Source organism: Panthera pardus, unplaced genomic scaffold (genome assembly GCF_024362965.1).
Source record: "Panthera pardus isolate Hobbes unplaced genomic scaffold, ASM2436296v1 HiC_scaffold_21, whole genome shotgun sequence".
NCBI lineage: Eukaryota > Metazoa > Chordata > Mammalia > Carnivora > Felidae > Panthera > Panthera pardus.
In genome coordinates this window covers 12,840,823-12,868,457 of record NW_026526777.1, presented here as the reverse complement: position 1 = coordinate 12,868,457, position 27,635 = coordinate 12,840,823, and the positions used below count along the sequence as shown (strand labels likewise).

The 27,635-nt window shown below is 36.2% G+C and overlaps 1 protein-coding gene across 1 annotated transcript in view; it reads left to right on the top strand.

Annotated features, from left to right (window-relative positions):
• The window catches only part of LYPLAL1 (lysophospholipase like 1), a 40,904-nt gene extending 14,510 nt beyond the window's left edge, over positions 1–26,394 (top strand). Inside the window, exons 3-5 of the mRNA XM_019465648.2 lie at positions 8,687–8,856; positions 21,930–22,045; positions 22,822–26,394. Of these exons, the coding sequence (XP_019321193.1) occupies positions 8,687–8,856; positions 21,930–22,045; positions 22,822–23,061 (526 nt within the window). The 3' untranslated portion in view covers positions 23,062–26,394. The remainder of the gene's footprint in view (positions 1–8,686; positions 8,857–21,929; positions 22,046–22,821) is intronic.
• The last annotated feature ends 1,241 nt before the right edge of the window (positions 26,395–27,635 follow it).

The window sequence follows — 27,635 nt, the reverse complement described above, 5'->3', positions numbered from 1 at the left end:
CTAAATATGAAATGAAATAAAGGATATCAATATAAATTCTGAAGGCAATGAAAGGAATTATCCTGAATAACTTCATGGCAGTAAAGTTGAACAATTAGAGAAAAGATACAAGTTCCATGAAAAACACAAATAATCAAAACTGAAACAAAAAGTCTGAATACTCTCATAAAAAAAAATTGAATTCATTATTAGAACCTTCACACAAGAAAACTTCAGGTCCAGATAATTCCACTAATAAATTTTATTGAACAATTGAAGGAAAAATAACACAAACTCAGGAAATGGGAACATTTTGTAACACATATTAAAAGACCATTATAGCTCTGATAACAAAACTTTACAAATATGTTAAAGAAAAGAAAACTACAAATCAATATCCCTCATGAACATAGAGGATTCCTTAATTTAACTTAACTTAAAATAACACTAGCAAATCAAATTCAGCTACGTATAAAATGGATAATACATTATGACCAGGTGGGGTTTATCCCAGGAACATTTGAATATCCATCAGTGTAATCACTGTGTTAACAAAATGAAAGATTAAAAATCTGTGTTTATCTTAAAGGATACAGAAAAAACATGTAACCAATTCATAAAGAAAACCCTTAGCTAACTAGGCAAAGAATGAAATTTCCTCAACATAATAAAAGGTGCATAGAAAAACTCTTGCAACAAACATCATACTTAATGATGAAATACTGAATCCTTCCCCTCTAAGATTACACAGGAAGGAGGTCCTTGATTCTGTTCAACATTGTATGGGTGTTCAAACATGTACAATAAGGCCAGACAATGAAATAAAAAGAATAAAGGTTGAGAGAGAAAAGTAACACTGCCTTTATTCTCAGATAATATGGCTGTTTACACAAACATCACAAAGAATCTAGATAACTACTAGAAATAAGTGAATTTGAGAAGACAGTAGGATGCAAAAGCAAGATACTAAGATAAACTGTATTTTTATGTACTCACAACAAACAATATTATAATACGTATTTTTTTACCTTTTTATTACTTTTAACCAATCCGTATTTAAAGTGGGTTTCCCACAGACATCATGTTTTTGAGCTTTGTTTTTTCTCTCTAACCAATGTGATAGTTTCTGTCTTTTAAGCGATTTGTTTAGACCATTTACATTTAATGTAATGATAATGTTTGAATTTAAGTCTATAGCTTTTGTTCCTCTTCTCCCCTGTGCTATCTTCTTTATAGATAATTTGAATTATTTTAATATTCCATTTTATTTATCTATTTTTATTTTTCCTGATTGCTCTAGGGATTGCAAAATACATACCAAACTTCACCTGGTTAGATTCTTACCACTTTATATGAAATGCAGGGAGCTTACAACCATATAGTTTCCTTTATCTCTCCTGCTTGTTATGCCTGTCATATGTATTTCATTTATGTACATTGAAAACTCTATCAAAACATGGTTATAATTTTTGTTTTCAACAGTGATGCATATTTTAAAGAGCTTGAGAGGAGAACAATAGTCTATTATATTTACCAAGTTGTGGTCTATTACAGCATGTCAGTATGTTTTGATTAAATTGTAAATTGCCATTTGACTATAACATAGTCCTTCTCCTCAACCCTATTTAATAGATGTTTTTAATCAGCTAAGTTAGGGGCATATTAAGTAAAAGTCAGCAATTAACTTGCTGTGTTGATTTAAATGGAAAATATTGCTTCATTTTTTTTTCATTATTAATTTGGACTCTGTTTAATTGAAGTGCTCAATAAAGATTTTTGTTTCTGTAACATACTTTAGTTGTATTTGTAATTAGAGGTTTTCTTGGTTTGGGGCTTACTATTAGAATTTCCATCTTAAAAATAATAGCAATTTTTTAACAAGCCAATTAATGACTTATGTGATGATATAAATTGCTCTTGGTGTTTTGAAAAATTCTAAAAGTAATAAGATTTGCATAGTGCTTCTACTTTTTGATTACTATTTTTCCAATGAAGTGTATGTTTATATTTTTTATTAAATGTATTCCAAAACTAGTACTTTTGATTTAGGTGTAGATAACAGTAGATTGATTTTTACTCTATCACTTGGGATTCGATTCCTGTCTGAAGCCCAGTATGAAGATCACTCTCCTGATACCAGGAGATATGTACTTGAAGTACACTTTACTAATAAGGAACCCTACTCAAAACAGCTATTTTGAAGAAATAGTTTTACTTCTTTGGTAATTATTTTCAACAGTACATTTAAATACCCATTAGTATGTAAAAACTTTTTCTTAGAAACTCTTTTTTTTTTTTTTTTAAGCAGCTAAAGAAAAATTTGACCTTTTACTAGAAATTTCAATATGGATTTTACAAGAATTAAAGTTAAAAGATATTCAGAGAAAAATAAACTGATTTTAGGTATTCTCTTATTTCTAGCTGACCCACATTATACCCTAGTGTCACAAATGATTATTGACATTCATCATTCAACAAATGCTTGTTCTTAGCACTGAGGGGATTGCTGTGGAAAAGATAAATGGAAAATAAAAGAGCAACTAAATCTATAAATTTCAAATAGTGATAAATTCTGTTAAGACCATTAAATAGGATAATGGGACAGAGGGAGAGAGTGTGTGTGTGTGTGTGTGTTGTAGGGTAGAGGGGAGGTACACTTTAAATTGTAGGGTCAAAGAAGGCTTCCCTAAGGAGGGGACATTTGAGCTGAGACCTAAATGATCATTGGGAGCCCACTGTGCAGAAATGGGGCACAGAGTGTTCCAGGTAGAGGGAATATCAGATGCAAAGCCTCTGGATCAATAATGAGGCTGTCCTTTCAGAAGAAAACTCAGAGGGAAATGTGACTGGTCCCGGTGATCCTGGTGATTGCTGCGGAAGTGCTATGGCATGACACATAGGAAGACAGGACCAGGCAATGTTATCTTAAAGGTTAAATGAATGACCTTCTTTTTTTTTTTTTTAATTTTTTTAATGTTTATTTTTGAGACAGAGAGAGACAGAACATGAACTGGGGAGGGTCAGAGAGGGAGGGAGACATAGAATCTCAAACAGGCTCCAGGCTCTGAGCTGTCAGCACAGAGCCTGACGTGGGGCTCGAACTCATGAACCGCGACATCATAACCTGAGCCGAAGTCGGACGTTTAACCGACTGAGCCACCCAGGCGCCCATGAATGACCTTTTGATTTTATGACTTTTAGAGACCACGGATCAAAACAGAACTTGATATCAAGCTGAATGTCAGCTCTTTCATTTTTTAACTTTGGACATTTTATTCCAGCTTCATACGTTACCAGTGTGTTTGATTGATTGATTGATTGATTGATTGAAGGGCCACACAGATGTTCTTTGCCGAGCATATGTATTTATTGTGGTAATGTCTGAGCTGTCTTATACCAGCTAATAAAGTGATTTATTTGAGGGAAAAGGTGAATGAGTATAACATATGTGCCAGTTTGTTTAGCTGTTTTAGAAAACAATCTCTTATGCTTTATTTAAAAGTTACTCTAACATTAATAGAAGTATGCATTTTTAATAACGTTTTCTTAACAAAAAAGTTCTAAATTATTATTTATCTCATTAAATTTTCCCAATTATCTCCTTCAAACAAATTGCAATTTTCTTAGAGAATTGGGAGAATAAAAAAACGACTGTATTGGTGAAATTTACATTGGGAGTCCTCCTCCATGGAGCATCTATCTCTGATTAAGGAAGGCCCTGTCAAAGAGAAAAAGTTAAGTGAGTGTCATTTTTTTCTGTTAATGGCTGAGTTCCCAGAATGATTCAGATTTTAGCCTATGATATCATCCTTATTTAAGTATTTAGACAGACAAATAAATACTTAGAGAAACAGCAGAATAAAATGAAAAGGGAAGTAGAAATAATTCCAAAGAGTAACAGTCTAACTCAAGCTTTAAAGTGACTGTTGTGTATTCAGTTTTCATTCAGAACACTGATTTCAATGACAAATTGAATACAGTTTGGGATTTCATTTTGTCTTACACTGACATTAATACTAGTAGAAACCACCTGCTTTCATTTTCAGAGTACTTTAAGAAAGTTATTCTTAAATAACAGAAAGGGATTCTGGGAGGTGGGAGGCTTGAATGCTTTCTGTGTTCTCTCCCCTTCTGATTCCAATTTATTTACCTCTCTTGAGCCAAGCAGCTTCTGAGGTCAGAAGGCCTGCAGAATGAGGGCGGAGGTAGGTTCTATTGGAGTGCTAGTAGAAATGTGATGGAAAACTTTATCTCCTGTGCACCCATTGAAAGCTTGGAGAACAATGCAGGAGAAACCCTATATGAATGTGGCAATTCCTGGGAAGAGCTCAGTCTGCAAAAATCTTCCCTTATCTCAGATTTATGTCATCAGGTGTTAATTCCCATAGAATACTGCAATATTAATTAAAATCCCACAAGGACTTTTAAGGAGTATTTGAAATCATTTTAAAAATTACTAAATATTTGATTAATTTCTTAGATAAGTGAGAAAGAATGGATGCCTGAGAAGAGGCAGGGCAAGTCTGAAAAGGAGACTGGTTTTGATGATGCTAGAGAGTGACTGCAGTACTCAACTTCAGAACATCCTATAAAGCCACTTCAATACACTCAATAGGATCCTAACACAGGATGGGTGAATACATCAGTAGAACAAAATAGAGCCTTTCTCCACCAGGGTTCTTCACCTGAATCACAAAGTACAGGAAATGGTTTCAGTTACTGTTTTCTTGATTTCCCCAAGGATAATACAGAACTAGTACCATTCCAGATCCACTGGAGAGAAGTCCATTTATTATATATAGTACGCGTTAGACATCAGGACTTAACTCTCACAGAACCTAGTTTGAGAGATTAGATAAGTCAGAACTATAAAATTAAACATATGGAAAAAATGGAATTTCACCTTTGTGAGAGATGTTTTTTCTTCTTTTAGGAGTAGTACAGACGCAATTGATTATCCATATGGGAGAAAATGAACTTGAACTCTTTTTTTTTTTTTAACGTTTATTTATTTTTTTGAGACAGAGAGACAGAGCATGAACGGAGGAGGGTCAGAGAGAGAGAGAGAGGGAGACACAGAATCCGAAACAGGCTCCAGGCTCTGAGCTGTCGGCACAGAGCCTGACGCGGGGCTCGAACTCACAGACTGTGAGATCATGAACTGAGCCAAGTCGGAAGCTTAACCGACTGAGCCACCCAGGCGCCCCAAACTTGAACTCTTATGACACTTCATATATGAAATAAATTCCAGGAAATTTCAAGACTTAAATATAAAAGTGAAAACGAAAATCATAGAAGAAAATTTTGAATTCCATATGTAAACATGTATGGATTAGAAAAGAGCCCTCTTAAATCAGGAGACCTATAAATTTTAGTTGTTTTTTTTTTGTTTTTTAAGGACAGACTATATCAAATGCAGTTACTTTTATCTGATTTTTAAAAAGACACCATAAATACATAATGTCAATATGTAAAAATAGATGTTAAAAAATACTTCAAGTACAAATGACAACTATTTAAGTGTCAATTATAGACCAAGTGCTCTTCTAAACTAATAAAATCTAAACCACAGTAGAAAAAAATAGCAAATGATACAAACAGGTAATTCCATTTATGTTGAGTTCTAAAACAGAAAAAAAACACTATTCTATCGTGATAAAAATCCCTCAGCATTTGCCTGGGAAGTAAATGGGAATTGCTGGCAAAGGACCATGATGGAATTTTCTGAGGTAAAGGGAATGTTCTGTGTCATTGTGGAGATGATTACATTGTTTGGTCTGTGACTTATATACTTAAACATGTACTTTTATGTATGTGAATTATACCTCAGGAAAGTTGATTTAAAACTGTAGCTGATACCCTTAAATATTTTAAAGGATGTTAGCACCTATTGCAGTAAGGGCTGTGGACAAAAGGATGTTCTCTTTTCTTGCATAAAGGTGAATTTTTTACAGCCTTAATGGGAGTAACTTTGAAACATCTAATAACATAAAAATTGTACCTTTCAACCCAGCAGCTCTGTTACTTGGACTTTTTCATAGGAATAAAAGTCCTAGTACATAAAAATATATATGCAAATATGTTTAATGCCACACTGTTCTTAGTGGCTATAACCTGAGGACCAAATGCCCATTAGTAGGGGAATGGCTGATGACACTGTGGAGCCTCAGTATTAATTATACAGCCATTTAAAAGGATGAGTTCCAACTCTATCAGATGGAAGGATATCCATAAGGTCTTGTTAAGGGAGGAAGCATGATGCACATAAGAAAAGCCAATAGGCTATTTCATATTTGAAAAGAAAATAGTGCTGTAAAACATATCCTATAAAGATATATGTTTTAATGTATGTGCAAGAAACACCTTCGGGGTTGTATATTCCAGATCTAAACATGGTTTACTTAGTGTGAAGGGCAGGATGTGGGGGAGGGGCAGTGGGGAGGTGGAGTGGCGCACAGAATCAGTAAGATTTATATGAAAACCCTCAAAACAGCACACACATGTACTTTCCCATATTTGCAAAATATCATATACCTTCATAAACAAGGAGAAAATGTAGGTTTTTATGTACTGTCTTAGAGGGATATTCAAAATATACATTCAGATTTTAGATAGTGTATTGCAAAGTAACATTTATAACATTCTTCTGTTTTTGTAAATAAACAAGGCCCTTTGTAGATGAGCTCTTGTTTTTAGATTGCTTTCAGTTTCTCTGAGAAACTTTCCAAATATAATCCTCTTGGTTTCCAGGTACCGAAAGTGGATGTCGGTTTATTTTGGAGTGGTATGATCCATATAGAAAAATGAGTTCTGTTGTCTTCAGTACCATCCATTGGTCCCAAAGAGTGGGTATTACCCAAGGACAGATCTGCAGAGACATTGGGGTCCTTTTGATCCAGTGGATAAGAAAATAAGGATTGAATCTAACTAGCTTTTAGGGTTTACTGAGGTTCCACTTGGTTTTTCACTAAAGAACATACAGGTCTCAGTGTCTTTCAGCCTTCCGTTTTGTTGTTGTTGTTGTTCTACCTGTATATTTCATACTTTTATTTCACTCGCTTTGGAGGGTGAGAGTAAACAGCTAACTCTGAGTTGGGCAAAGTGGTAAATATAGGAGGAATTCTGCATCTGTGATCATTATTGGTTTAGATTTCTTGTTATTATGGGTGCTTGAATTATTTATTTTTTTTTTTTTTAGTTTATTCTTGCGAGAGGGAGCACACACGTGCATGCATGCCCTTGAACTGGAGAGGGGACAAATAGAGAGGGAAATAGAGAATCCAAGCAGGCTCCACACTGTCAGTGCAGAGTCCAACACAGGGCTCAAACTCAAAAACCGTGAGGTCATGACCTCAGCTGAAATCAAGAGTCAGATGCTTAACCAATTGAGCCACCCAGGAGTCCCTATGATGGGTAGGTTTAGCACTGGTTGTGTTTTCTAGGGCTTTCTTGCATGGAACATAAATCCTATTTTCACTGTCATGTAAGGGGAAAGAACATTTGGCCAAGTGGAAAACAGTTTCTTTTATCAAATCTTCTTATCCCTCATCTTTGGAAAACCTTCATTCTCCATGTTTATTCTTATAGATCCTTGGGTACCTCTGTGTTTGTTTAGAGGAGCGTGTAAAATTATTTTCATTACCCTTCATTTACCTTTACCAACATAGGACATGAACACAGGAACCCTTAATCCCACTGTAATTGGTTAAAACAGAACATTTGGAATACCTTGACACAATGAATAAGGTTCACTAATATTGTAACCATCCCACCTTATACGTAAATATAAAGCATCATGTAAGATCAGTTTTATTCAGAGCACCCACCTAGAGTATCTTCTCACATAAAACATGAGTCCAACGAGGTACCCAACCTGAGACCCAAATGATGCAAACAGTATGGAATATCTGTATGATCATGTGCTTCCAAAGATTACTTGTACCCCCATTCAACTCTGATTTCAAGTTTCCTGATCAATTCTGATTTCAAGTTTCCTGAGAAGATAAAAATAAAAGTTCCAACTCTTGATTAAACAAAAATTTAGCCCCCATTCTAAGAATGATCTGGATGAGATCAAGAAAGCTCTTAAATTATGAACTCATCTTTCATACTTAAGTGCTACAAATTAACCACTTTTTAAAAGCATTTTGGTGAATCTTTTTTTCTACTCTTGAGGTATTAAACTTTTTGCAGAGATAAAAATTATTCACTTAGCTATGAATACTAAAATATTGACCCTATATTTACAGGGGGACAAGAGGGTGAGAAAGGGCCTAAGGTAAATCAAAACAAATTAAAAAAAATAGACCTGAATAATCAGTCATTTAAATTGAGCAGAAGAAAATATATGCATGCACACTATGTATTTATTAATTTTATAATTAATTTGTAAATATATATATTAATTTATATATATAATTCCTTTTTTCACGGGGATTTTCTGGAGAATTTATCAATATGTAAAGATGGAGAGAATAAGGAAAGATGATGAGTTGACTATTAGTAAATGTTAATGGAATCAATGTAATTATAGGCAAGTTAATGCAGTATGCCTGAGGCTGCTTTTAATATGAATTCTTTAACTTTTAAAACTTGGAGGAAAATGAAATTATTCAGCACACTAGTATTTTAGAAATTGAAACATTCATTTTTAATAACATTCCCTTTTCCTTTTTTTTTTCTTCTTTTTTTTTCTGGTTTTAAACAGGCCATATACTCCTATGAAAGGAGGAATCTCCAATGTATGGTTTGACAGATTTAAAATATCTAATGACTGCCCAGAACACCTTGAATCAATCAATGTAATGTGTAAAGTGCTCACAGATTTGATTGATGATGAAGTAAAAAGTGGCATCAAGAAGAATAGAATATTAGTAGGTAAGACCTTTAAATGTTAGTAAATTTCTTTCACTTTTGCCTATTTCTATACATTGAACTTTACTTGGAATATTATTTAGAAACACCTGTATATCACTTGACCTGTTCATTGTTTCAAATATGAGTTTACATATTGAAGGTTTTAAAAATATTGAAATTAACAGCTCCTGAAACTTTAATTCATTTTCTTTAATCATAACTTAACTTGAGAATTCCATGTTTAATATTCAATTAAAAGATTATTCATTTCAGTTTTTAAAACATTTTATTTTGATTAGCTTGAGTTTTATAAATATGCTTAAAATACTGTTACCATGATCAAGGTAGAGTATACAATCAAAATATAATATAAAATTAATGAAAAGTATACCTTTCAGAGTTAGTGTCACAGGAATAAGGCATTTATAAACTTTTATTAAACATGTCTTCAGCAATCTCTCTTCCCAAGGGGATATATATACCTTTATATAAGCTGTTTATTCTACTTAATGCCCTTTCCTTTTTCTGTAATCATCAAATACATAAACTATTAAAATCTCTATTTATATAATACATAGGAAAGTGAGATTGGCTGGGTAGAATGTGGATGGTACAGAATATATTTTGGTGAATAAGTTTTATTTTCAAATACAACTATTCAATTTAAAATGACTTGCATTTAATGATGAAATTGTAAAGCAAATTAGCTCTATCATATTCTAAATAACCATAAAATGCACATTGAGATCTTGTATAGACAAAATTTGGTAAATTAGTAAACTTCCTTTGTGTTTATTAAAGTACTGAACTAGTCGAGTTGAGAAGCAGTATAATATGATGAATAAAATCCATTGTCTTCTGCCTTGCCTTCAACTTCCACTTTTGTTAATTAAAAGCAGTGAGCCCTCCAGCCCAGTAACATCACCTTCCTGGTCCTCTGTTTCAGCATCTAAATACAAAACATAAGGGGGTGCCTGGGTGGCTCAGTCAGTTAAGCCTCCAGGTTGGGCTCAGGTCATGATCTTGTGATTCTTGAGATTGAGCCCAGCACAGAGCCTGCTTAGGCTCCTCTGTCTCCCTCGCTCTCTGTGCCTCCCTCACTTGCACTCACTCTCTCTCAAAAATAAAGTTTGTTTTAAAACATAATGGGAGTGCTGGGAAGACCATGAGGAAAGGCACGCAACTCAGTGTAGGGGTAAATTATAAAACAGTTACAAAACAGAATCCAAAATGTGGGAATGTATGACAAAGTCTGTCATTCAATCATTTAGCAAATATTTTCTAAGTTCCTACTGTGTGCCAGGCATGTTAGATGCTCAAAGGGACACACAGATCAATAAAAAAGGATCTGTCTCACAAATGTTAACAACCTAGAAGAGCCATTAGGTACTTACAGTGATTACTGTAATGCCAGCAAGCCTGTGATAAGTGACCTAAAGCAATGTACCTGCTGGCTCTTCAAAGAGGATGATCACGTGCATTTATTACTTCTTCCCAGGACCTATCACAATTCCTGGCACAGAGCAAATGCTTAGGAAATTTATAATGAATGCCATGACCTGATCAGTGAATTGCTGATTTAAGTAATTAAGTACCACAGGAATTGAAAGCAGAGATCATACCTTGAGGCTATTCAAGAATTAATAGGAAGGTAGCAGTGGCATTTGAGATTTCAGATGCACACATAAATAGTTTTATCTATTGTAGTGTGGAGGACTAGGCATAAAGAATGATATGAACTCGAAAAAGTAGTGCTTGTTTTTATCTGTCTGGACGTTAGATGGCTTTCGCAGAAAGTCTGTTGTCCAAGGAAAATGCCTTGTTGACTCGGATAGCTGTGCTAAGAGACTGCAGAGCAGGATGGTATAGTGACAGATACAGGTTCAAATGTGACGTCTGCCTTGTTACCACCACATATTACCTACACTACTTTTCTGCTGCCTCACCTGTGTGGGAATAACAATACAACATCTGTTTTCCTGGGAGTTGGTGTTTGTAAAATACTTGGCTCGTTCTAGGCTCTCGAATTCTCTCTGGTTCCCCTTCTGTCCTTTATTCTGTGGATGATTGGTGAGGGATGATCAGAGAAGGTCTGTGAGTCATGCAGCTCGTTAGAACTGTGTGTCAGGAAAACTGATCTGGCAGGAGGGTTAAGTGAACAGATGCGAAGTTGTGTGGGGGGGGAACCAATTCAGTAATTGATCAATTCAGTAGTTGATTCCGAAGTGATTGATTCCAGAGATTCCAAAGTAATGTGATGACAGTGGGAAAACCAAAGATTGGGATAAGAATTTGCTTTAAGATAAAACTGCAAAATCTTCGTACGTAAAAAAGTAGAAAATATTCTGATTAGTACTCAATGTATATGAGGTAAAGATTCTGTCATGTTGACCGATAACTGCCATCTGCTCGTCTCCTTCCGTCCCCACCTCTTCCCTTCCCCACATCCATCAGCTACTTCGTATTACTCATCTCTGGAAAGAGGCCGTGGGGACTGTTGTAAGGTCAAAGAGCTAATAAGAGTTTTGAATTGGGGCACCTGGGCGCCTGGTCATGATCTCGCGGTTCCTGCATTCGAGCCCCAGATCGGGGTCTGCACGGACAGTGCGTAGCCTACTTGGGATTCTCTGTCTCTCCCTCTCTCTCTGCCCCTCCCCAACTCACGCTTTCACTCTATCCCGAAATAAATGAATAAACTGTAAAAAAAAAAAAAAAAAAGCTGGAATTGAGGTTTACTTCATTTCAAAGCCCATGATTCTCCCATTCAATTTAAACATTTTTAAGACTTTTAATACATATTTTCGAATTCCTTTCACCAAAAAATTGTACCACTTGGTACTTCTCCCACTCCTATTAGAATGTCCGTCTTACTGTATCGTCACTGAATAATATTGCCTTGAAAAATATTTGCTAAAAATAAGTAAATGAAAAGTCGTAATTAATTCATACTTATTTTGTTATTCTCCATCTACTTCTTTTTGTTGTATTTTAACACAGGAAGGCTTTTCTTCGTTGTCTGTTACTCTTTCCTTTTATGATTTTCTTTTTCCAAATAATGTCTTAGTGTGAGAAAGTCTCTAGAACTTGGATAAATATTCAAATAGGTTTTCTACTGGTTTTCTATATGTGATTTATTTTTTACCTGTACTTCTTTGATTCATCTGGAATTTATTTTATTTGCTTTTTACCATATCATGGAGATTTTAATATTTTCTAAAGTACCAAGAGAGCCTTAAGTATAGTCTTATTTAGGGGCTTTAGGTGGCTCAGTTGAGCATTCCACTCTTGATTTCAACTGAGGTTGTGATCCCAAAGGTTGTGGGGTCGAGCCCACATCAGGCTCTGTGCTGAGTGTGGAGCCTGCTTAAGATTTTCTCTCCCTCTCTCTCTCTTTCTCTCTCTCTGCCCCTCACCTCACTCATGCCCTCTATCTCTTAAACAAACAAACAAACAAAAAAAGTCTTTATAAAGCCATCAGTAATATGGTCAGTATTTTATCAAAACACCATTGAATCTGTAACAACAAAATTTCTCTGTGGAAGCTTTGTAGATTATTACATTGCAAAATTTAAAAAATTGAAATTTATGGCAAAGCCATATTAACATGTTATATATAATAGTTATATATTATTTTTTGAATACAAAACGCTGGAAAAGGAAGATTTTTTTTAGAATTTTTGAGATGAGCCGATTAGCTTCAATAAAGCCTCTTTCTTAGCTTACAATGTGAAAGAGACCACAGAGCACAGACTCAGTGTGCTTTGTTCTTGTTACCTGTATTGTTATTTAACTAGTCAGTGAACATAAATCTTCAATAACAGTCTATAACATTACATGTACCCCAAAACACACATGATTCTTGACCTCTTATACTATGACAAAACATTCATCATAATACCTCCCCTTTTTTGTTTGCCGTCTTCTTTACGTGGGTTAGCTTCTAATCCTAGATTCACTACTTTGTAGGCATAGGATCTCCTTAACCTCTGTGCTTGGGCGATAATAATATACCTATCTTACAGATTTGTGATAGTTGAGTTAGTCAAAATACTCAGGAATGTGTCTGGCATGTAATTTTGAGACCGCTTTCTTCCTGTTATTAAACAGTCTTTATGCCATGGTCACTCCAAAGAGCAGAAGGGCCCTACTAAGGCCACGGCCGCCCCTGGGAGACCTTTAGACGGCTCACCACTTCTTTCCCGTCATCTGTTTTCTTTCTCCTCAGTGGTGTACATGCTGGATTTCTTGCTTTCTTTTTCATGCATTATTTAAAAGGAAGTTACTGCTTAATAACTTCCAACTGGTTTTTGTGCTTTTGTGGTATCTATGATAGTACATTTTAAGTGGAGTAAGATTTAAGTGCTATTCATAACATGTTAACGAAGGAGGGGTTCCGTGGGAAGTCAAAGAAAAATGCATTTAAGATTCTGACCAATTTTTAGTACACACAAACACAGTGCACTACAGTGAGTTTGGGTTATTTTTAAAAAGTCATTGTAAAAGGAAAATTTAGAAAATTTTAATATTGAAAAGGAAAAACATGGAGATAATAGGTAAAACATTTTTAATTGTTATCCTTATTGATTTTGTTTAACATGTGATAACATTTCTGATTTAGTATCATATTATATGTGCTCCTGGAGCCCTTATCTCTGAGATTATAACTGCAGCCAGTGTAAGCTTTATAAAACAACACTATTCTCTGTATTTGAGTGGGTGGGGGAGCCTGTTCTGTGTCTGTGGTTTTATTTTAATTAGTGGTATTTTATTAAGCTTCGTTTTAAAGACAATTGCTTTTATAATGTATGTTTTGCAACTATTTGGGGGTAGTCTATCTAGTTTGCTCAGGTTAAAAATGATACTTCTTATACTAAATTTGATCTCCAAATTGTTAATAAAAATTTTAAGTCTTGGAGTACCGAGAAAACTATCAAAACGTTTATAGCCTGATGAAGAAGGTACAGAAGTAAGGTGTTCTAATACAGTGTATTGTAAAAGTGTATACAAGGTACAATGTGAGCAGTGAGGAAAGAACAAGTAAATCTTTTGGGAGGAGTTAGGGACTGCTTCTTAGAAGAGATGGCTCCAACTGAGTTTTAACGAAGGAGTTAAAATATGACTGGTAAACAGAGAGGGAAAGAAAGCAAGGGGCACATCAGAATCTCTCAGAAAATACTAGTTTAGTATGCCATCCAGTCCCCTAGGATTATCAGATTAGATACAGAGAATGATGTGATCAAGTGTACATTTCAGAAGGCTTATGCTGATAACGCCATAGACGTTGGCCAGTCTGAAGGCCAGGAGAACAGCAATAGATGCAAGGGAATGATGGCGACTAACACACAGTTTCAGGATTTAGGGAACATGAAGATGAATAAGATTATACTTGAGGACATTATAGTCAACTGCAAATGTTAGCTATGAAAGCAAAATCTTGGTTTTCTAGTCATCAGTGGAAATATATTGCTTTCTTTTTATTTTATTTTTATCTTAGAGAAAGAGCACGGGAATGCTGAGAGGAGAGAGAGAGAGAGAGAGAGAGAGAATCCTGAGCAGACCCCATACTAGGGCAGAGTCTGCTCCAGATTCTCTCTCCCAGTCTCTCTCTGCCCCTCTCCCATGCTCGCTCATGCACTCTGGCACACCCTCTCTGTCTCTCTGTCTCTCTGTCTCTCTCTGTCTCTCTCTCTCTCTGTCTCCCTCAAAAATAAATAAATAAACTTTAAAAACGTAGTTATTTATTTGATTTTATATATTTATACCACACATGATTCCACAGAGGGTGTGACAAAAGTTAGGAGAAAGACAGGCAGCAGAACAGTGACTTTAAATCACTTTCTGATTTTTGACAAGATAGTTATTAATAAGCCCTGGGATCAAATCTTCTATGCTGGGAAAATTATTAGTAATGCTAGATCATCCTGTCTAATTCTTATTTTATTAACATATTAACATCTTATTTTATTAACATCTGTATCTCTGTTACTATCTGTCTTAAAACTCATTTCCTATGTTTCTGTATAATGTGACAAATCAAAATGGAGAAAGGTATAAAATTTTTCCCATGTGTACTGTTGTGCTTTAAAAGTGTATATAGTAGTAATACTACTAAAATTGTTGGCATTTATATTACACTTGACAGTTTTTAAATTGCTGTTACTATACATCATAATGTTTTATTTTTAGATAGTGTTTAAATTATGAGGTTGTTTTCATGCACAATATCTCTTTTGAGCCTTGTGATAGGTAGAACAGGAAATTATTATTCTCATTTCAGATGTTAAACTAAAAATCAAACAGGTTACTAGCTAACATAAAATTGAGTTGGGACTAGAACCCAGACCCTTTGACTTGGTTCCTTTTGTACTAGGATGGGATTCCTTTTTTGGCCACTAGGTGGTGATAATTTGTTAAGACAAAACTGACAAAATTTAGGTTTAACTTCGATCTAGGATGTATAGAACCTAAAAACTGATATAACCAGATTATAAGAATTTTGATAACATGAGCATACTGTCAGAATTATGGAGCAGGGAGAATCAAGTGCTCCTGGAATTACACCTGAGTCATTTACATGGATGTTTTAAATGCCAACCATGAGGGAAATGGTTAAGGGAATTATGGTCTATTAATATAATTGAATATTATGTAACTATTAAATGCTATATGTACACACAGAAGGAACTTTGTAAGTATGTGTTCAATTAATAAAATTACGGATTTTATAATTCTGTTGAAAGACTTTCAAGTCAGTATGATACGAAAGAAAAAGCAAGGTACAAAAAGTGGTACATGTAGAGGGTTTAACTGTTAAGTGAATTTTTAAAAACATGTTAAAATTATGTATGAAGAGTGAAACTTTGGATAACTCATTTCTGTCTGTAGGGTGAAAACACTTTGTATACTGGGTATATATCAATGTATTAATTTTACAATATTTAAAATAAAAATGAAGGGATAATTGGAATTACCCAGATGAAGATTAGCACCCGAATTTATAGGCTCCCTTTGGGCTGACCTTCTACAAGTTTCTTCTGAAGCTCTTTCTTGACCTAACACTTGGAGAATGATAGCAGTTTTCTATTTTCTTTTAGCATATATGTGTCTTAATTAAACAACTTGTGTTTCTTCAACAACAATTAGAACTTTAAAGGCTTGTAACTGCTGTTCTAACAGCTTTTTATGGAAGATGATAAGTATTCTGTTTACCCTGTAAATTTTGTATTGGAGGAAAATTACAAATAAATATATATTCCCCAATTCTTTGAGACTTTATCATAGCTCAGTCTGAATTACTATAATACATAAGTTAAATGGAAGAATTGTTGAAATTTGTAGGGAGGGTAGATTTTATTACATTTTAAAAATCCTATTCAATTGATGGTAAACTTGAATTATAAGTATTTTTTTCCTCTGGATTTTGTTTTCAGATAGACTAGTTTTCCCAGTATAGTTTTTTATACATTGTTTCTGTTTTATTTTATTTAAAGAGTTCATAAAAGCTAGGTTTATTATTTTTTTAACATGTTTTATTCAGCTTGTTAATCTTAAATGTATGTTGAAATGTTAACTCTTGACGTTTTAATACCTTGCCAGCAACTATAAATATACATTATAACCGTTACCTACAATGAGTTTACTATTTGGTATTTACTTATTGAACAGTATATTTTATATTGCATTTTAGTCATTTAGATGGAAATTGAATTCAAATAACTAGTCTTTTGTATTAAATTTCCTTCTATTAGGAAAAAATACACAAAGTCCCTTTTCATAGTAAAATGTGATGCTAAAGGTGATTGTATTGTCCAAGATGGCTGGTGAGAAATTGCAGATTACCTCACAAGATTATAATTGGGCAAAGGACTTAGATTAAATCTTTAAATAATAAGATTTCAATGAGTACATTTATTTTCATTGTAAATTATGAGTATTAAACATGAGGTTAAATGTCTGCAGGATGCATTTATGTTTCTTCAAAATGATATATCATATGTGGGAAAATGTTTTCTTTCTTACTTTTGGTTTTATTCTTACTAGACTGGTTTCATCTAGGGGCTCTGAAACCACACAAAGTAATTAGGTTTCTCTGATCAATAAAAATGAAATGATGGAGGGGGGAATTTAATCTGTAAAATTTTTTCAATAAAGTTGTTTTTGCTTATCGTATGTTCAAATTCTATCTTGTGATGTGATTTTTGTTATCAAAAAAGTTTTTTTTTTTAATGTTTATTCATTTTTTGAGACACAGAGACAGGTGTGAGCAGGGGAAGGGCAGAGAGAGAGAGGGAGACACAGAATCCGAAGCAGTCTCCAGGCCCAACCTGTCAGCACAGAGGCCAATGCGGGGCTTGAACTCACAAACCATGAGATCATGACCTGAGCTGAAGTTGGACTCTTAACCGACTGAGCCACGCAAGCACCCCTCTTGTGATGTGATTTTTAAATCTTTATCATATTAAAAGTTCACATTTAATGATCCTAGCCTCAATATTTTTTATGAAATATTTTCTTTTTGCTCCATTTATGAATTTTGAAGCTTTTTTCGATTGTTGGTGCAGCTGAGATTACCTAGAACTTCATTGTCCAATATGATAGTCCTTAGCCACATGTGACTATTTAAACTTAAATTTAAGCTAGTTAAAATTAAATAAAATTAAACATTTAGTTCCTTAGTCACGCTGGTCACATTTAATATGTTCCTTAGGTACATTTGGCAAAAATATAATTCAAGCTCTTGAATTACTCCAAAAAATAAAAACTTTGTTCCTACAGCCTTGGTATCTATAACATAGGGATTTCTTGTAAATCATGGCCATATTTTCACTTTCTGTTCTTACCCATTTTACCTAAGGCTGAATTGTCTGCTTTACAGCTATTGATTTTTTCTAAGATTGTGATTCTCATACATTTGATTTATGGGTATAAGAGCTTTTAAAAATTAGAAATAGGCTTTGAGATTGCGGTAGTGGGTCTAGGGCTGAGTCTGGGAATCTCTGTTTTCAAGGAGCCAGATTTAGGAATCATTAGCCTGGGGCACCCTAACAATTCACTCCTGCATTTTCTAAGCTTTACTTTTATGTCAAGTCCGATCACCAGATAGCTACATTTCCTGATGATATAAATTTGTCCCCTTACAGAAATATTCTTATGGGACTACAATTACATTTATTCACTGATTTGATAAAATATTTAAGTGCCTACTATGTGCCAGGCACTGTTCTAAGCATAGGGAGGGTACATCAGTGAATAAAACAGACACAAAACCCTGTTCACATGAACCTTATTAGACCACTGAATGTTTTCTTTATGTCCCGGACTTTTTATAAAAGAATCAAGAGCAGAAGTGGCTGTATGTAAAACGTCTGGTTTTGAGTTTTATGTTCAATAAAGACCTACTTGACAAATTCCACCCAGGAGTTCAGCGCTAGGAAAAGCTTCTAGTATGATTTGGCGTGATCGCTTCTGTTAAAGAATGCTGTCTTGCTACAGGGGAGCAGTTGGAAGTCGAGTCATTCCCCTAATTGCTGCTGCTCCCCCGTACCGCGGTCTGTGTCCCTCCTTCTCTTTTGTTCTTTATCTCTCATTCTTCCAGCAGCCCCATCTCGCCTCCCTCACATTCCGCCCTCATTTTAGAGATGCAGTTTTATTGTTAAGAGTGGGTTTGATTATAAGCAACCCTGAATTTCATTTTATAAGTCAATTGGAGAAAGGGGGGATCTGAAGGGATGAAGCAAAGAACGCATTTGCTGAGACTGGTTCTGTGAACTTTACAGAAGGCTGAAATTGTGTTCTGGAAGATACAGATTCTTCCTCTCAAACTTAAAGTAAGTGTCTGTTTTTACAGAAGCTCTGTAAACTTTGAAAGTCCTTGCTGTTTCGACTTTTACACGTGATTATGAAGCATTTATATATTATAGATTTAAAAACTTGGTGGAGACCCTAGAGATCATCTAGTGCAATTATCTAATCTTACTGGAAATGAGATCCTGGGTTTTAAATAATTTACCTAAAGACACTCGGCGAGAGTGTCACTGGTAGGATTAGAACTCAGTTTCCTTTACTTCCACGTGGTCCTCTCCCTCCAGACTTTGAATTAGAAAATGCATCATGTCCTTTTAAATACGATAAATTTAGGGCACCTGGGTGCCTCAGTCGGTTAAATGTCCGACTTCAGCTCAGGTCATGATCTCGCGGTCCGTGGGTTCGAGCCCCGCGTCGGGCTCTGGGCTGATGGCTCAGAGCCTGGAGCCTGCTTCGGATTCTGTGTCTCCCTCTCTCTCTGCTCCTCCCCTCCTCATGCTCTGTCTCTCTCTGTCTCAAAAATAAATAAAAACATTAAAAACAAATTTTTAAATACGATAAATGTAAGAGACATGTGTAAACTTTGTATTATTTTCACCCCGTAATACATGGTTTCTAACTGAACAGACTTTATTGAGTTGTCACTATGTAGCAGCCACTGTACTCACCACGGGGGCACGTGCAGTGGGGAGGCCAGCTTGTCAGCACGTGTGCACCAGACGGTGGAGACACTTTGCTGAGCTCCCTCATGAGCTCGCAAGTCCCACATGATGCTGGAAGAAAGAACCGTTTCTTACCCTCAAAGATTGCACCACCAGTTTTTCAATCTGTAATATGCAAATGCTTAATAAGGCCCAATCTAGAGAAATAATTTATATTTAATAAATGAAAACATGATAGCAGTTGTATTTCAAGAAGCGTTTGCTTTATAACCCACGTACTGTATTACATAGAAAATCTTGAGAAGCAAAGACAAGTCTGTAACTAGAACGGTGGCACAACCCAGGAAGTTTAGAATTCTTTCTGCTTACTTAACAGTGAATGTTCACCAGAAACACTAGTCTTGTCTGCGGTAAGGTCTTCATATCCACGTGGAGCATGGCAAAGGTTCATTAATGTGCACGTTCGTAGGTAATGGAGCTCAGTGTTGTTTTTTTAAGTTTATTTATTTTGAGAGAGAGAGAGAGAGAGAGAGAGAGAGAGAGAGAACATGCCCACGGGAGAGGGGCAGAGCAAGAGGGAGAGAGAATCCCAAGCAGGCTCTGCACTGTCAGTGCAGAGCCCAACTCTGCCTGAACTCGTGAACTATGAGATCAGGACCTGAGCCAAAATCAGGAGTCAGATGCTTAACTGTCTGAGCCACCCAGGCACCCCGGAACCCAGTGGTTTTTAACCTTTTTGGGAATTTGAGGCACATATGCAACTTTCACAGTCAATTTTAAGATGTGCGTGCTGCCTCTGCCCCTGCCAAGCCCATTTGTGATCTCTAATTAACCATATCTGCATCTGTGGCTGGTGTGGGGGCTATTTTGAAAGAACCTTTCAAGTGGTTCTCCTCCATGGTGCACTTCTGCTACTGACAAGATCCTATTATTTCCCTCTGGTATGTTGAAAACCACAGATGTAATATTTATCATACACTGTAATTATTTACATATTATGTGCTTCTCAAAAATCTAGACTTTGCAAGCCTCGTAATCGTCACTCACACATTGTATCCTGGGTCCAAAATGATACTGTCGGTTGGCCCAATAATACTATTAAATATTATTAAGTAAATAAATAAAATATAAAAATACATAAATAAAATTTAAAAGCCGTTCTATTCTAATAAATACCAGAAGATAGGAGAGAGCACATTAAAGTCTGTTGCAAGCAATCTAGATTCCAAAAGTCCTGGTTTACAACTAAAATTAGGGGTACATCCTTAAGCAGGTCACCTAATCTTGGGCCTCCGTTCACTTCATCTGTAAAAGTAGATTGTGGTAAATTCAAATTTATAGTCTCTAAGGACTCAGCTTTATACTTTGTTAAGTGAAATAAAGCAGGAGGCTGGAAGCGAGATCTGGATTCTGCACCCGTGTATATTCTTGTATTTCCATAAGAGTGTGGCTGTGTGATTCACTTTCTATATTTATTTCTCACAAAATGTAAATAAGATGCCTTTTAAGTCTCACTCAAACTGGGGACTAGCATCCCTGGTCTCTCCCCTGAAGTTGGGTCACCAGGTCACCTACCTGTCTCCATATCCTGTGATGTCTCTGGTGCCCCCTTGAGGAGAAGGGCCCATGTATTTTCATATATGTGCTACCGAAGGGAGCACAGGACCATGTATTTTAGACTGCATATCTCTAGTGACTAGCACAGTGTTTGGCACATAAAAGACAATAAAAGTTTGTTAAATGAGTAAATTATTTTTTTAACTTTGAGAAAGTTTATATAGGTAAGTACGTTTTTTTTTTTTTTTTTTTTTTTTTTTTTTTAATTTTTTTTTTTTTTTTCAACGTTTTTTATTTATTTTTGGGACAGAGAGAGACAGAGCATGAACGGGGGAGGGGCAGAGAGAGAGGGAGACACAGAATCGGAAGCAGGCTCCAGGCTCTGAGCCATCAGCCCAGAGCCTGACGCGGGGCTCGAACTCACGGACCGCGAGATCGTGACCTGGCTGAAGTCGGATGCTTAACCGACTGCGCCACCCAGGCGCCCCAGTACGTTTTTAATTATACCATCACAAATCAGTTTCCAAAACGACATTGTAATTTAGAGATGTTTTAACTGGCTCACCAGATTTTTGATCATCCTCCCTAAAAAATCGCTAAGCATCTATTATATGGCAGAGACTGGGAATTTAACTCCTCATGGGGCTCAGAGTTTGGCAAGAACGACAGAAAGATGCATGTTATTAATTCTAGTTGCAGTGAGGACTCCTATAACACAAGTATAAACAAAATATAAGTAGACACTGGATGTTTAAACAAATAACACTTGTACTATGACTCATATTTTGAACTATGGTAAATATTTTTACTCGTTGAACATGATTTCTTTGTTTAATTCCAGCTCTTTTTGTAACAAGTCTCCTTACCAGTGATGACAGATGAGCCCGTGTCGTTTACGCATTGCAGGTCCTTTTTTTAATGAGATCTAAAGTAGACTAAATTTCTTTTTCGCACTGTGTCTCCAAATATTTTAAAACATGCATGGAATATTGGCCCAGATGTATCTTGTTCTGAATTATTGTTGCATATATTCTGGCTTTTTCTGATTAAGTGAATTTTTGCTTCTTTTAGGAGGATTTTCTATGGGAGGGTGCATGGCAATGCATTTAGTGTACAGAAATCATCAAGATGTGGCAGGAGTATTTGCTCTTTCTAGTTTTCTGAATAAAACATCTGCTGTGTACCAGGTAAGTTCCAGATTTTAAAGACAAAACAAAACCAAAAAAAGCGTGAAATAATCACACATTGAAACTAAAACAAAATTGATCATGAAGCAATTGCAGTCGATGCACAGAGCACTCCTGGGAATCCATCCCCAATTAGTCGTAATGAATATTAATTCCAGCTGGTCATTAATGTTCAGGAAATACCATAGAAAGAATATTATTAAGCATGGTGTCCAAGAGGAAAGGATAAAAATCATATGTATCCCTTACACATAATAAAAATAGAGATTATCGTAGCCAGGCTTGTTTTTTTATGTCATGAACATAATCGAAACAAATGACCAATTACATTCCCGACACCTGTCTCATAGCAATATGCTAATATACGAAACGATACTATAGTGTTGTAACTTCATACCAGAATTAGAAACAGCAGATACAGAAATGAAAACTAGAATGTAATTTTTCTCTTGATGGTGCCTGCATTCCTCCCTCTCTCCACTCTCTATGTAAAGAAGTTTGTCTGACAGAGTCACACGGTTTCTTCAGGAAATGCTTCGACTGTGTTTGAGACGGTCCTGTATGGAGTCAGTGCTGGTCATGTACAACCATAGCTCACTTGGTGCCAGCAACTAGCCGAGCCCCCAGTCCAGGACCACCAGTGTGCACCTTAGACCACACCACCACTGCCTCTTTTCCCTTTAAATATTGGAAGTTTTCTGCCCTGTCTGATTTCCAAGAATGGTGTTCATCAATGAATTTCTTAAACTTTTCCATTTGTACATCCTGTTCTTCAGGCTCTTCAGGAAAGTGATGGTGTACTCCCTGAATTATTCCAGTGTCACGGCACTGCAGATGAGTTAGTTCCTCATTCTTGGGGTGAAGAGACAAACTCCGTGTTAAAGTCCCTAAGAGTGAGCACGAAGTTTCATAGTCTCCCAGGTGTTTACCATGAGCTAAGCAAAGCTGAGCTAGAAAAACTGAAGTCATGGATACTTCAAAAGCTTCCAGGAGAAATGGAGAAGCAAAATGAATGAATCAAGATTGATTTGTTGACCTACCTGTAATGTCTTTGTGAAAAGTGGTTTTTACTGCCAAATTATACTTTGATAAGTGATAATTAAAATATTGTTATCAGTAAACAATATCAAGTTTACTGACTTATTTACTGGTTATTGAAATGCTTAGCACCACAGAGAGTAGCATCATCTTATTCATGGCAAATATTAATTTAGACAGACATCTGTGTGTTATTTTTCAGATACATTTGTAAATATTTGGAGACCTTTTAAGTAATTAAATGATTAAGTTTTAAAAAGTAATGTAAAGTTGGTTTAAGTAAGAGCAATGAGAAAACATGAAAAGGCTTAACATGGCATTTTATTTACAAGTGTCCTGTTTTGTTTCCAAATATTCAGGAATATTTTAGATGTGTTTATTATCGATTTCTGATTTAAATCCATTGTGGCCAGAGAGCATATTTTGTGTTACTGTTTTATCTGTATTCATAAAGGTTATTGGCTTGAAGTTTTGCTATTTAATTTGTTTTGTACATTTTTTGGTCTGGTTTTGGTATCAGGGTAATACTGACCTCATAAAATGAATTGGGAGGTGTTTTCTCCTCTTCTGTTTTTTTGGGAGAAATTGTATAGAATTGGCATTAATTTTTACTTTAAATTTTTGTTGAAATTCTCTAGTGAAACCTTCCGGGCCTGGAGATTTCTTTTATCTCTTGACAGTGTACCTACAAGTTTATTATAAACACCTCACACTTAGTACAAGAACCTTCCATTTTCCCCTTCCTGGTATTTATGCTATTTTTCACACTTTACTTATAAATAGCATGTACCATAAATCTCACAACACATTACTACTCTCTTATTTAAAATCAGCTTTCCTTTAAATCAACCTAAATAATGACGAAAAAATCTTATATGTATACCTGTGTAGTTACCACTTCTAGTGCTCTGCAGTTATTTTGTGCTGATATGTCTTTCTGGTATCCTTTTCATTCTGCCTGAAGGACATCCTTTAAATAATTCCGGTACAAGTCTGCTAGCAATGGATTCTTTCAGTTTATATGTCTAGGAAAGTCTATATTTTGCATTAGTTTTGAAAAGATACTTTCACTGGGTATGAAATTCTGGCTTAACATTTTTTTCTTCAGTATTTTAACTTTTTTTTTTAATGTTTATTTTTGAGAGACAGAGAGAGAGAGAGAGAGAGAGAGAGAGAGAAAGAAACAGAGCACAAGTTGGGAAGGGGCAGAGAGAAGTAGACACAGAATCCAAAGCAGGCCCCAGCCTCCAAGCTGTCAGCACAGAGCCCGACGCAGGGCTCGAACTCATGAACTGTGAGATCACGACCTGAGCCGAAGTCGGACGCTTAACCGACTGAGCCACCCAGGCACCCCTTTTCTTCAGTATTTTAAACATGGTGTTCCACTATCTTCTTGCTAACTTTATTTCACACAGGAAATCTGTTGTTATTATCTTTGTTCTTCTACGTCTAATTTTTTGGTTTTTTTACTTTTGCTGTTTTTAAGATTTTGAACAATTTGATTGTGATATATATTGGTCTGGTTTTTCATGTTTCTTATCCTTGTGGTTCCTTCTAATCTTTTTGGGTGTTTCTTTCGTTTCAGATACTCTCCTCACATGCATGTGGTGATTAGTGCTCTAAGTAACCAGGTAGACCATCCCTGGTTCTCTGGAGTTCTCCTTCCATGTAACGTACTCTTCCCTGGGACACTGTCTTACAAACTCTAACCAAGCTGATCTACTCAGACTCTTAGCTCTGCTTCTCAACATAGGAGTCCTCCAAGCCCCACCCCCTCAGCTCTGTGGCCTGGGAACTCTCTCAAGGCAACAAGCTGGGGCCATCTGTAAAGCTTACCTCGTTTCCTTCCCTTTCTGTCAGAGAACACTGTCTTTTACTGCCTGATTGATGTCCAGTATTTTGAAAAAGTTTGTTTCCAGTATTTTGGCTTTTTTTTTTTTTTTGGTTGTTTCAGATGAAAGAATAAATTCCTTCCTTGTATTATGTCAGTGGCTGGAAGCTCCACTAAATTATCCTTTAAAGAGGTTTACCTTTCTTTCATTCTTTTTATTTACTCTTCTTCAGTGCCCTTCATTCCTTAATGTGGTTTCAGATTTCCATATGCTATCATTTTCCTTCTGCCTGAAATACTTCAACATTTATGATAATGCAGGTCTGCCACTATTAAATTCTTTCAATGTATGGCTGAAAAAGTCTTATTTTGCCTACAGTTTTTTAAAGATATATAGAATTCTAGGTTGACAGGGTGGTTTGTTTTTTTTTTTCCTTTCATTATTTTATTTTTTTTTTTTAACGTTTGTTTTTGAGAGAGAGAGAGAGAAGAGGGGAGGGACAGAGAGAGGGAGACACAGAATCCGAAGCAGGCTCCAGGCTCTGGGCTGTCAGCACAGAGCCCAACGCGAGACTCAAACTCATGAACCGTGAGATCGTGACCTGAGCCGATGTCAGATGCTTAATTGACTGAGCCACCCAGGTGCCCCTTACTTTCATTACCTTAAAGATCTTACATTATTGTCTTCTAGTTTGCATTTTTTTGTGTTGTTTTTCTTTAAAAATTTTTTTAATGTTTATTTATTTTTGAGAGAGAGACAGAGACAGTGTCAGTGGAGGAGGGGCAGAGAAAGAGGGAGACATCTGAAGCAGGTTCCAGGCTCTGAGCTGTCAGCACAAAGCCCGATGCAGGGCTGGAACTCATGAGCTGTGAGATCATGACCTGAGTGGAAGTCAGAGGCTCAACCGACTGAGCCACCCCGGCGCCCCTTCTGCTGTTTTTCTAATCTTTTTTCCCCTGGCTGCATTATAGTTTTCCCTATCTTTAGTTTTAAGCAGTTTGATTATGACACGCTTTGGTGTTGTTTTCTCCATTTTCCTTGTGTCAGGAGTTTGTTGAGTTTCTGTTTTTTAGATCTGTGGATTTATAGTTTTCATCAAATTTAGAGACATTTTGGCCACTGCGTTTTCAAATCTTTGTCTCTCCCTCTTCTCTTTTTTGGGGACTTCAGGCTTACTGACACTTATTCCTTTTTACTTTTTTTTTTTGTTTTCCTTTTTTTTTTTTTTTTTTTTTTTCATTTTCACTCTGCATTTCATTTTGGATGGTTTCTATTGCTGTGTTGTTGAGTTCATTGATGTCCTGCAATGTTTCACTTGTTATTAATCATATCCACCTTATTTTTTACCTCAGATGCTGCACATCTCTAGAAGTTCTGTTTTCTTTTATTTGTTGCATTTTATATTTAATGTGCTTATTCTCCACCTTCTTGAATATATGGGACATAATTAAAAAAACAGTTGTAATATTCTTGAGTCAATCATCTCTGTCATTTGTTGGTTTGTTTCTATCAATTAATTTCTCTTTTCATTAAGGATATTTTCTTGCCTTCTTAGTGTGCTTCATGATTCTTTATTAGCTCCCAAATGAGGTGAGTTCTACCTCATTAAGTGACAGACCATTTGCATTTCTATCAATACGAGCTGTGTCACGGAATGCAATTAAATTACCTGAAAAGTACTTAGAAACAGTTTGATCATTTCAGGCTTCCTTTCTGGGGAGGTTTCAGAGCAGCGTTTCTCTGGGACTAATTTTGCCTCCCCACTCAAGCAGTACATTTTGGATAATCCACCTGACACCTGCCAGATCCTGAGGTTTTACACTCTGACTAGTGGAACTCAAACTTCCCAGCCCTTTGTGAGCCCCAGCGATTGTTCCTTCTGGTCCTTTCTGGTGGTTCATACTCCCCTCACATGCTTCTGATGGTTTGTACTCAGGAAGAGGTGAGGTGTAGGGGGCGGGGGGGGCGGTGCGCTCTGCAGGTCTGTGGCACTCCCCGTGCGGCTGTCTCATGCTCTGCTCTGTGAATTGTAAGCTCCTCAACCTCTTCGGACGCAGGCTGTCCTGGCTCTGTCTCTTCTGCGGGCTCCACTGGGGTCTCCCTCCCCCCACTGCAGCCAGGACGCTCCCTTCACGCAGTAAGCTGGGCCTTTGTAGACCTCGCCTGGTTTGTTCTCCTTCTTAAGGAGCTGTCCTGTGCTGCCAGTGTCCAGTGTCTGAGAGCATGCACGTGGTTCCACTGTGTCGTCGTTTCAGGTCGAAGAATAGATCTGCCCCATCTTAGGCATCGTGGTCATAGGCAGAAGTCTCTTTATTTGAAGTTATCGACTCTAAATGTAAAGAGGGAGGGTGGGAGAGATACTGAGAATTTAATAATATCCAAAATCTTTTCAGAGAAGACTGTGCAGGGTTTTAATCATCCCAAGCTTTTAATGACCTTCACCTCCTTGAAACTTTCAAGGCCTTGGCTTGAATATACACAGTATCACTCGTGTTTAGAGCCTTCATGGCTGCATTATCTAAGAGGACCACATATACGTGGCATAAAGAAGGGCATTGGGGCACCTAGGTGGCTCAGTCCATTAAGCATTTGACTCTTGATTTTAGCTCAGGTTGTGATCTCATGACTCGTGAATTCAATCCCCATGCTTGGGACTCTCTGTCTCCCTCTCTCTCTTCCCCTCCCCCAATCGCTCTCTCAAAACAAATAAACATTTAAAA